Source organism: Camelina sativa, chromosome 16 (assembly GCF_030686135.1).
Source record: "Camelina sativa cultivar CO46 ecotype springtype chromosome 16, ASM3068613v1".
NCBI classification, from domain to species: Eukaryota; Viridiplantae; Streptophyta; class Magnoliopsida; order Brassicales; family Brassicaceae; genus Camelina; species Camelina sativa.
Window position 1 is genome coordinate 1,583,526 of NC_141895.1, and position 11,583 is coordinate 1,595,108.

The 11,583-nt window shown below is 33.8% G+C and overlaps 2 protein-coding genes across 2 annotated transcripts; one reads left to right on the forward strand and one right to left on the reverse strand.

The window, feature by feature from the left end:
- The first annotated feature begins 2,892 nt into the window (after nt 1-2,892).
- Nucleotides 2,893-3,952, forward strand: LOC104749283 (uncharacterized). The gene is made up of 3 exons (XM_010470877.2): nt 2,893-3,344; nt 3,434-3,515; nt 3,602-3,952. Exons 1-3 carry the CDS (start codon nt 3,102-3,104, stop codon nt 3,613-3,615), a joined length of 339 nt encoding a protein of 112 aa, XP_010469179.1. The 5' UTR covers nt 2,893-3,101; the 3' UTR covers nt 3,616-3,952.
- Nucleotides 3,953-6,423: 2,471 nt separating this feature from the next.
- Nucleotides 6,424-8,791, reverse strand: LOC104749284 (UPF0481 protein At3g47200-like). The gene is made up of 2 exons (XM_010470878.2): nt 7,364-8,791; nt 6,424-6,849 (listed from the first exon to the last, which is right to left on the reverse strand). Exons 1-2 carry the CDS (start codon nt 8,694-8,696, stop codon nt 6,572-6,574), a joined length of 1,611 nt encoding a protein of 536 aa, XP_010469180.2. The 5' UTR covers nt 8,697-8,791; the 3' UTR covers nt 6,424-6,571.
- Nucleotides 8,792-11,583: the final 2,792 nt, after the last annotated feature.

An 11,583-nucleotide genomic window follows, 5' to 3' on the forward strand; every position in this document is an offset into this window, starting at 1 on the left:
GTTACACAGTGGGTCCGTATGTTAATCAAGTAATCTCTTACCCTCCATGTGAAATTAAATGAAAATAACGTGTCTCTATATTTTATTGAAGAAAAAAAAAAGAGAAAGAAACTAAAATCGAAGAACAAATTTAGATGGAGTTCGTTGAATTGGAAAGTTATTTGACTATTTCGTGTTATATATGGACGGACAATCATGCATGTATGTCACCTTCATAACCCATCAACTCCGTCTTTGGATTGCGTAGCGTCATAGTTGTCAATAATGTACCTCCTCTCGCTATAGCTGATGACGACACAAAAAATAATTAAGACTTTGATTTCGTACCAAGCAAAATAAAAAGACTTCGTGCATCAAAGTTTGGGTTGTGTCGTCCAACTCTGCTTTACAGTAATTAATAGACATATGTCCTAACTCCAAAATCCTAAATTAACTTGGACGTAGGTTGAAATACATAATGAGTACTAGTATAGTAATTATTTTTTACCACGAGAATCACGTTATTCAGCGGTTCCTTTACACCTTGTTCAGATTATTAGTCATATATATTGACTACAAAGCCATATTTTTAGCGGGTTCTTTTGGATCTATAGCTATAGTTCTATGTGTTAATTTTAACTGTGTGAGAACAATAATTTTACATGACTGAAACTGAATATATGAGATTATGAGTTTCTTTTTTTATCAGGAGGGCGCATGGGTTTGTATATTAAATATAGTATAACGATAAATCTTTGCAAAATCTGTATTTGGATATATTAATTGTTTATTATTCCATTCGGCGCCATTATACCTAATAAGCACTTTAAGATCTGATTAATGATGTTGAATTACTAAAATCAACATCAGTTTTTTTTTTTCCTAGAAAATCGTTGAACAGTGTATACTCCATTATCATTCTTATTCTATTTTCTATTTTGGTTTTCAGTGTACTTCATTATGAAACACATTTAACTTGTTTTTTTTTCTGGTTGTTATTGAAGAATCTGGTATACTGTCATTTTTGTCAACTATATATACAATAATTTGTAGTCTCACAAGACACAATGATAATTCATTGTAAGGAAAAATAAAATTGTGATCGACGTCAACAAAATAGCGATTGTCGTCATTCATTCATTAACAAGAAGAAAAGAAAAGTGTGGTTAACAATTATATATTGCAACTAGATTCTTTTACTGTCCAACAGCGACAAATCGAGAAAAAAAACTGTTGTAAAATTAATTTTCTCGATCGTTTGAGAAAGTACACTACTACAACTCAACAAGTATGAATTGTGAATTAACAAGATCAGTAGTAAGTAGATTGTTTATAAAGCATCAGTATACGAGACTGAAGACATATTGTTATCATGCATGAGTTGGATATGAAAATTGTGTCATATATATATTTGCCAATTTCTGTCAGGAACAAAACAAAAAGGGTTGAGTTAGAACGTTAGGGATTGAATGTAGGTAGGATGTAATGTAAAGAACTAATTACTAAAAGGCTAAAACCAAAACAAGTAGTAATGTGCATTGAATATATATTTAGTATAGTATAAAATTCCGTTAAACATTGTAAAATTAACAATCATATTCAGGATGGTTGAATGTAGCATTTTTCAGGGCCATACCAAATCTTTCCTTGGCCCGACATAAAGTTATACTAATTTTTATATTAAAGTAGTGAGTCGTGACACCATTACCCAAATACGATGTCTCTTATTTTTTTTTTACGAAAAATTCCTCAAAAAAACACCAATTATTTAATATTTACCAAAATAAACATAAACTTTATTTCGTTGCAAAAAATACGCAAATTATTTTTTAGTTGATAAAAAATACACGAACTATTATCTTTTTCCAATTTCTTTTTCTCTCTGTTACGACCGTTAACGGCATTATGACGTTACTATTTTTGACAAAAATTCCAGAAAAAAACACAAACTATTTATTTTTTGCCAGAAAAATACATGAACTTTTTTTCTTTGCCTGAAAAATACATAATTTTCCATTTTTTATTTTTTTTCATTAACAATGTTAAAGATCAATAATCATAATTTTCTCTGCTCTTTTGAACTTCATACAAGTTTTCACTACTATTTAGGATAACTAATTTCAAGAACAAAAATACACAATTAGATTACTCGACTCCAAGTTTCTCAATTAGTGTTGTTTTTGGATTTATACCAACTTTACAAATTTTGAAATTTCATTAACACTTAAACTCTAAAATTTCATGAGATCTACATACTCCATCTACGTCTGAGATAGGGTTAACAAATACCTGATCATTGTTGTTGGCACCTACTTCATTTGTGCCTGAGATATGATGATTTTCAGTAGGTGAAAATGAGGAATGACTTTCATTTGATTTACAAAGGTGGAGATCTCATGAAATTTTAGAGTTTAAGTGTTGATTAATTTAATTGTGTATTTTTGTTCTTGAATTTAGTTATCCTAAATAGTAGTGTAAACTTAATGCTTGTATGAAGTTCAAGAGAGCAGATAAAATTATTAGTTTTGGATCTCTAACATTGTTAATGAAAAAAATAAGAAATGGAAATTATGTATTTTTCAGGCAAAGAAAAAAAGTTCATGTATTTTTCTGGCAAAAAATAAATAGTTTGTGTTTTTTTTTCTAGAATTTTTGTCAAAAATAGTAACGTCGTCATAATGCCGTTAACGGTCGTAACGGAGAAAAGAAGAAATTGGAAAAATATAATAGTTCGTGTATTTTTTTATCAACTAAAAAATAGTTTGCGTATTTTTCTGGCAACGAAAAAAGTTTGTTTTTTTCTGACAAATATTAAATAGTTGGTGTTTTTTTTGGAAATTTTCCTCTTTTTTTATAATTTCCTAATTAAATCCCGGCAATTATTAGTAGTATACAATTTGTAATTTATTGTTTACTATACAGACAATTTGTTATCATGGAATTATAAAAATTGATTTCTTTTAACTTTGGAAAATACATTAATGTTTCATTTTATTTTAAAGTCATAATGTTCGATGTAATTTTTCCTTTTGTATTGATATAACAAACATTAAACCAGCAACGAAATAGGAATCTCGCAATCGAACCCAAAACCAACAAGATCGGAGGAAGCGACGGTGAAAATGGAGGAACGAAACGACGACGGAGACGGCGCCGGGGAGAGAAGTTTGTTGGATGGATCCGATCATTGGTGGTGGGCATTGGGAAGTGGAGCTCAAATCATGTGGGGAGTGAGATTGATTCGGAGAGGTTACGCCGGCGACATTCGATTAATGCCTCTCAAAGCATTCGGCGTCGCATCGCTCTTCGTCGGCTCGTTAGCCACTAGCTCCGTCGCAGTAGTCCGAGCCACAGGGATCCACACGGTTAGTTAAAAATATCATTGATCTCTATCTATTTCTCACGGTGTGTGAGAGAGAGAGGTTTGATAGAATTGATGAATTGTGGTATTTAGGTTCAAGATGCGATTGATCTTGGAGCTAGCATTAGAACTAATTTGGGGGTTACTCCTCAAATCCCGGATAAGCCGATCACCGGTACGCCGATGTTGTTTCTTATAGGGTTTAATTAATTCACTAATTGGACCAAAGATTGTTTCTTGCTAAATTGTAAGGTTTTGCAGAGAGAGACGGATGATTTTGTCATGAAGAGATCGAGCTTGCTTGAAGCTCTCTGTTCTGTCGGATTCACTATGAGACGATCATGGAATAGTTCTTTGTTTGGTTCCTCAACGATGCTTCTGGCTATTCGAGTTTGATGTTCATATAGATAGACGAAATTTAGGTCGTCTTTGTCTGAATCTTGTTGACAAGGGTTTTGAGTTCATTGCATTATGTTGTTATACTTATGTTCGTACAAGGGTTTTGAGTTCATAAAAAATCTTGGATGATACTTATGTTGTTGTTGTTATATTGCTTGTTGTGTGCTCTGTCTTAGTTTCCTTTCTTAAGATCAAAGTTTTTAAAACGGGAAACCTTGGCCCCTTTTTTTTTTTTTTTTTTGATAACTGTTAATTATATTATCAAAGGAACTTGAGGTTTACACAAGTTTATATATTTAGGGACAGCCCAAAAAAATTAAAAAGATGAACGCTAAAGGAGACAAAAGGCTTCAGAAACTGAAAAGAGATTACATATCCTAGAATTACTAGTTAATATAAATGGGCAAGCCATTTGCGAAGAAGTCCTTTTCCTTGCTTGCTGTGTTGGTGAGCTAGAAGATTTTCCTTGCTTTTCCTTGGCCCCTTTTTTCAATCATATCTCAAGATTTGACAAAATTTATTTAATTTATATATACATGTGATTTGGCCAACCTTTGATCCTGCTTAAAAGTGGAAGTTTCAAGAAAGCCATTGGAGAAGAAAGACAACTAAAGTTCGAAATATCCCTCAAAATACTCTGATAGTCTGATTAACTAAGAATTTTTTTCACTTAAAAAAATAGAATAAAAATTAACGCTCTCACTCAAAAAAATTTGCAAATTTTGTCTCTCTCTCTACTCTCTATGTTCAAATAAATTGTTAGATTTAAAAAATAAAATATCCTAAGTTTTTTTTCTTTGTTGTCAACCAGTCAATATCCTAATTATTATCGAGTTTGTCGGAACTTTGTATTGCCCAATTGTCATGTAGTAGTAACTGATTTCTGTTCAGCAACCCTTCTAAACATTATAGGGGTTTCTCCACGGTAGATATAGACTGCAAAATATCGTATTCGTATGTACATATTAATACTTTCAAATTTTTTTGAAGATCCTATCCGTGAGAAGGATAATTAATGTTTTATCTTAGATTGAACATATTTTTTTAAAGACCACATTTATGTATGATTTAATAAATTTAACCGAATGCAATTTCTGGTCACTGATCACTGACCAGTTAAATGTGTTTACAAGTGGTGTATTATTTATTATAAGGATAGTTGTGTGTTTTCTTTTATTAATGAATATTTTCTGTTTGAATTTCAAATTTTTTTGACTTCTATAAAGGCTACTAGGCTAGTTATATATAGTAGTCGCGCTATGCATGACAAAAAAAATACTATATGATTAAAATTCATTGAATACACCATAAGAGAGTGAGATGGTTGACAATGATATGACTAACCTGAGACGGCAGCATCAACAACTTTATATTCTTCACCATGCGTAATAGTTAGATCTCACGCTTGTTACTTCGTCAAGAATGTTAGAATTGCTCTCAACAAGGCCAATTACAGAGATCCTCTCTCTATCGTTTCCGTTGGCAATTTTGAAAATATTGGCTCTGACGTCCGAGAAGTTCTTGAACTGACAGACGTTAATCTTGATTACGTGAAGCCGCCGGTGAATCCGGATAAGTGCAAGATTTGTGTGTTTTTTTCTTGTATTATCAAAATGATTCATATTTTATAACCTGAGGCATTGCTTCTTTTCTTCTTTAGTTACGGAAAGATAGGTATAACTTTTTTTCCGACCAAAAAGAAGACTATACAGTACTTACTTTTTCTAGATTAAGAAAATTAATTTAGATTAAAGAACCGGTTAAGCCATTGTTTTTTGGTTAAAGAGAAGCAAATAAGTTAATTAATTACCGTAAAGAGGAAGGCATCAGATGCAGGTTTCCAAATCCACAGCACAAGGCACAACAGTATTAAAAATCAGTCATGTTCAAGCATTTTTTAATTTAATATTCGTTATCGTTTTGCTGATCATTGCAACTTAAAAGCTAAAAAGGCTCTCTTAAAAGTGGAAGTTTCAAGAAAGCCATTAGAGAAGAAAGACAACTAAAGTTCGAAATATTCCTCTTAGTTCAAAATACTCTGATAATCTGATTAACTATGAATCTTTTTCATTTAAAAAAAAAAAAAATTAACGCTCTCACTTTAAAAAATTTGCAAATTTTGTCTCTCTCTCTAGTCTCTAACTCTATGTTCAAATAAATTGTTAATTTAAAAATTCAAATATCCTAATTTTTTCTTTGTTGTCAACCAGTCAATATCCTAATTATTACCAAGTTTGTCGGAACTTTGTATGGCCCAACCGTATGTAGTAGTAATTGATTTCTGTTGATCAGCAACCCTTCTATACATTCCAGGGGTTTCTCCACGTTCGATATAAACTGCAAAATATCGTATTCGTATGTACATATTAATAGTTTCAAGATTTTTGGAAGATCCTATCCGTAAGAAAGAAATCATTAATTCATGTTATACTGTAGATTGAATATTTTTTTTTTAAAGACCACATTTAGGTATGATTTTAATAAATTTAACCGAATGTAATTTGACTAATTTGTGACCACTGAGTGAGTGATCAGCTAAATGTGTTTACAAGTGGTGTATTATTATAGGGATAATTGTGTGTGGTTGTGTGTTTTCTTTTAATAATGAATATTTTCTGTTTGAATTTCAAATTTTTTGACTTCTATAGAGGCTATTAGACTAGTTATATATAGTAGCCGCGCTATGCATGACAAAAAATACTATATGATTAAAATTCATTAAATACACCATAAGAGAGTGAGATGGTTGATAAATGATATGACTAATTTATTAAAGCACAAACGACTAACGGGAGAGAGTGAAACGACGTTGTCCAAGAATGGGATGAACGTTCACTTTTGCATAACCTGCATAATCGAAGCCACCGTCTGGATAAGAGTCATTACTAACAGAAGCGTGGCAGCCACGGTGGCCGTACCTCTCCATAGATTACCGAAATACTGGCGTCCGAGGATGGTGCGTGACCTGTTGAATGGATTATCGTAATAGGCGTTGACTCTAGACGCTATACCAGCATAGTAAGAACGACTCTCGACGACCCCCGAAAAGAGTGTGTTCACCATCTCCGCCACGGCCACCGAACTCTTCTCCCCCCAGTTGTTTAGTATTCCTTTCACAACCATACCAAGCCATATTAAGTAGTATTTATTATGCGGGAAAAGTTAAGCAAAGCACCAAGCAGCAGTAAACACGTAGCAGTACTTACTCGGAATTAGAGGATTTTATACGGTTAAAACATTTGTATGATAAAATAAAATAATTAATATATAACATGGCAAGTATACTTATATGGTGAAAATTGAAAAACATGATTTCCAAATAGTATCAAAAATATTTCTCAAATGATCAAGTATGAAATTAATCAAATAATCCATTTATGCATCAACATAAATTTGAAAAGTCAAATGTGAAAATTTTAACTAAAGTAAATAAATCGTTGACTAACTGGCTGCTTAGGTAGACCTAGACACCTAGTTGTGTTTCAATTTAAAAAAAAAAAAAAAAAGGTAGACCTAGTTTTGCTTCACAGTTTCAATGTATGAGATAATTGCTACTAACTTTAGGTTATACTGCATTTAGAACACTGGTATATATACACATATAAACAATACGTACATACGTACCGTTCTCCATGAGCAAGTCGACATCCTTATCAGTGTCGATGAGAAAATCCAAGAAACTGACAAAGTTACATACGTACGCTTCGAAAGGGTAATGACATTGCTCAAGCGCCATTATATTTCTTAGTGTGATCTCCGCATCATCTGGAACCCACAAACAAGGTATCATCAAACAACCATTCTTGAACTTCACATCTATCGAGAACTCATCTGTCACGGCCTTGAACTTCACTCCTGCACTGTGTAGCTTTGCTGCATTATACATGTTTTTGATGATCGGGTGCTCTGTTGGTTTTTTCGATGACCCATGTGTCTCCATGCGATGAGTTTTGAGCCGTTCAAGACGACTCTTTTCTGTATCTCTTGACCCTTGTATCTCCATGGGAACACATCGGAAAAGATCAGCTATATGTCTGGATATGGTCTTTGTTGGTTTTCTTGACACATGTGTCGTCTCCTCCATGCGAAGAGCTTCATGACGACTCCTTTCTGATTCTGTTGACTTGTGTGTTCCCAAGCGAGCAAATCGGAATAGACCAGCTAAAGATCTGAATTTACTCTTGGCTTTTCTTTTGGACTTAAGTGTCTCCACACGAACACATCGGAATAGATCAGTGAAATGTTTGAATTTGGACTCGTCTCTGATATTACCTTGGAATCTGAAGTAAGTGATGACTATCTCACGGAGGGTCTGGTTCGGGCGGAGTAATGGAACGATAGGACCGAAGAGTTTCTCGAGGATGAAGTAAGGAAGTTGATTCTCGAGCAAAATGAGGTCTTCATCCACAGTGGTTTGAAGACAAGGCTGCTCAAATATAGGATCCCATGTCTTGTTGGTGCCTGATCCTTGGTGCACAAGCAAGGTGTAATCTTTACTCCTTAAAAGGAACTCAAGTATGAAAACAGAGTCGTGTAGGATTATGTCCACGAACTTTGTAGATTCAATCCAGGCAGTCGATTCAGAGTAGCTTGCCCTGATTATATCTTCGTCTTCTTTGATTATTCTTCTGAATTCATCAATGGTTTTTTCCCCTCCAAGCCTTTTTGAGAATCTTGCGAGGTAAAACTTCTTATGCTCCTCCATGTTCAAGTAGCCCATTAGCTTTGTGTTTGTGATATCTCCACGAGACTTGAGAGCTTGAGATTTTAAAGAATGGTGAAGAGGTCCAATGAGGAGTAATTGTGGCGTGTATGCTTCTGGATTTACTCGACGTAGACGATGAGGGGCTCGGTAGATGCAACGGTGCTCAGGATTTGTAGGAAACCACCACATCCCGGGAGCCGATTCGTTAAACTCAAGAATCGTGTCCGGTTCATGATTCAACCTTCGGTTCATTATTTCCAAAATGTAATCCAGTGCCTTGTCTCTCTAGAATCTGAAGTTTGTCTTGAAATAAAGAGATAGTTTTGAGAGAGCAAATGAGAATAAATGTGAAGGAGGAGGAAGAAGAAAGACGACGAGACAGTACTTAACGTTCGTAATTTCCCTCTTAGTAAGCAGTAAATGATGAGGAAGGAATGGAGGAAATTTCCACACGAACGTGTCCATGTACATGAAAGTCACTTGTTCACATATGTAGTAATAAATTACAGATGTTAATTTATATATTAACATAGATTTGTGGATTCAGAGCCCAATGTCGTTCGAGATCGAGTCTTTTTTACTTAATTTGTTGTGTTTTTCTAGATCTTCACAATAATGGATCCTTATTTTGAGGTCAAATATGTTTATTTCGGTTGATGTTCTTATTCTCGGGAATTAGCTTAAGAAAAATCTTATACATGCAATTGCAAAATGATTTTGATAGGGATGATGAACATTCAGATGAAAGTCACTACACAATCACCTTTTTTTTTTTTTTTTAAAGCAGCATTTGTTTTCTTACAAAATACTACAGTATATATAGTTGGATATAATGACAATATTGATTGGCAAAAAAACATGTGAATAGGAAAGTATTCTAATGATTTTACAGCTAACCAGTTAAAACTTATTCATTTATTTAAAGAGTTGTCTCCTCCTTAGTCTATGCTAATAGCTGCTAGTATATGATAGTTTCAACTTTCAAAGCTTTCCGACGATCCTTCTTACTCATAAGATAAAATTCAGTGTATATGGTGATGATTGAATATTACTATTGTTGATAAACTTGCCCAAAAGTAACCCCGAATCAAGGTCTCCTCTTTTCAACCTCACTTATTATGGGTAAATGTTGCCTGCTTAGACATATTTTTTATCACCATGCATGCGTACAATTCTGAGTAGTTATCAAGTACAAATGGGTGTTTTCGTACTACTCATGGATCACAATCGAAATTGAAGAGGAACTTGAGGATGTAGGTACTGAAACAGAAGATCGATCATATCGTTAAGTAAAGTAAGTAAATCATTAAATTCTCTACGATACAGTATTACTATTGTTGGTAGATCAATTTTTGTTTTAATGTTAAATTTTCAAATATAACTGGTGAATTTTAAGGTTAATAGTTTTTTTTTTCTGGTTTAAGTTTCAAGATTTCACTCTTATATTATAGTATATGATACGATTTGACTATGAATTTGATGTCCAACTCTTTGTACCTTTCATTTCTTTAGTAAATTTCTTTTAACTTTAAGTTAATTTCGCTATAGCTGAATGAGGCAGTACAGATTAGCTTATTGATTGTTATAACTCTCCGAATCAAACTCTACAACTTCACAATATTTCTGGACAAGAAATTAAGAAAGTGGTTTTTTTAAACAGACAACAAATCTAGCTAGTACTAGTAGCTAAATAATTCAAACATGGGTGAAGAGTTTCACTTCTTTATAATTGGAATGATCGAAGACACCGTCTGGATAAGTCTTTGTTCATGTCTTACCCTAAAAATTTCCTCCTTAACAAGGTTTCTGCATACGTTCTTGTTGTTGCTTCTTCCTGCTTCCAAACTCTCGTTCCAGTTCAAAGATTATAATTTCATATCCTTCTGACACCGCTTTTAGCCCGATATACATATAATCAGATTGTATGTTTTTAGTTTATTCTTATAGGGTTTATTTTAAGAAGGCCCATTTACGAAAGTGAGCTATGGACTTAGTCAGTAGTATGCGTAGCTATAAAACCGCTATACCCCTTCATTTTTTTTTATTGACATCATAAACCCTAATTCTCACTCTCTATCGTCTTCCTTTTTTGTTTCCGGCTGGCTCTTTCTCCTGTCAAAACACCATGTTTATGAGTCAATTTCGTAGCTGTAAGCCTTTGATTAACTCTCGTCTGCCTTTGTTCCGCCCCTTTCTCTCTAAATGTTTCGATCAGTCCTTCAGTACCATGGCTGATACCGAAGACCTTGGTAATTTTAGAATTGTTTTATCTATCTCTCTTTTTTTTTTTGTTGAAGAAATTGCAAATATACTACTGTGTTTCGATTCCTAAATCGTCCTTGTGCTTTAGTCACGGTGAAGCACGATCAATGATAATTTTTATCTCTGATAGCAACTATGACGACGCTGACAAAGAGTTTAGGAGTTGGAATCAGGTTGTCCTTTGGGCAAAACTATCTGCCGAGGGGAAGCCTATCCCCCAGACCAGAAGAACCTCTAAGCGTTGTTGAATGAGACCCAAAACATACTCTTTGGTTCTCGATAGCTAATTAATGTAGTTTGTTTTTAATGTCGTTTGTGTGTGTATGAAAAACATCGACTTTTTATCAATGATTATGCTGAGGTTTTATTTCGTCCTAAAATGCATTTCTTCACTAAGGGCACAGCAACTGTTACTGTGCATTTCTTCACTATGGTTTCTTCACTAAGGGCACAGCATTTCTTCACTAAGGGCATTTCTTCGTCCTAAAATGCATTTCTTCACTAAGGGCACAGCAACTGTTACTAATTTTTTCGCAACCATAATATTGGCAAATCTGTGAATTGATTCTTTTAAAAGCAAATTCACTTTCACCTGCACCCACAAAACAAAACACTCAGATGTTACGATTGATGCAAAGAGCATATACAACACCCATAAACAAAACACTCAGATGTTACTGGACAGCTGTCCAAACAAATAAATTAATGTGCAAAGTCATTTGTCCTGATTGTTACTGAGTTTCTCTAGCGTTTGTTTGGACACATGTCCAGTAACAACTGATATCTGATTATTTTTACCTTTGCTGCCATGTATTCATAGCTACTAGCTAGTATACGATAGTTTAGACTTTCAAAGCTTTCCGACGATCCTTCCTAC

Coding starts and splice junctions, on each gene's coding strand:
- LOC104749283 (XM_010470877.2), top strand. CDS start 3,102: ATGGAGGAACGAAACGACGACGGAGACGGCGCCGGGGAGAGAAGTTTG. Junction 3,345..3,433: donor GAGCCACAGGGATCCACACG/GTTAGTTAAAAA, acceptor TGTGGTATTTAG/GTTCAAGATGCGATTGATCT.
- LOC104749284 (XM_010470878.2), bottom strand. CDS start 8,696: ATGAACCGAAGGTTGAATCATGAACCGGACACGATTCTTGAGTTTAAC. Junction 6,850..7,363: donor CGACTTGCTCATGGAGAACG/GTACGTATGTAC, acceptor TGGTTGTGAAAG/GAATACTAAACAACTGGGGG.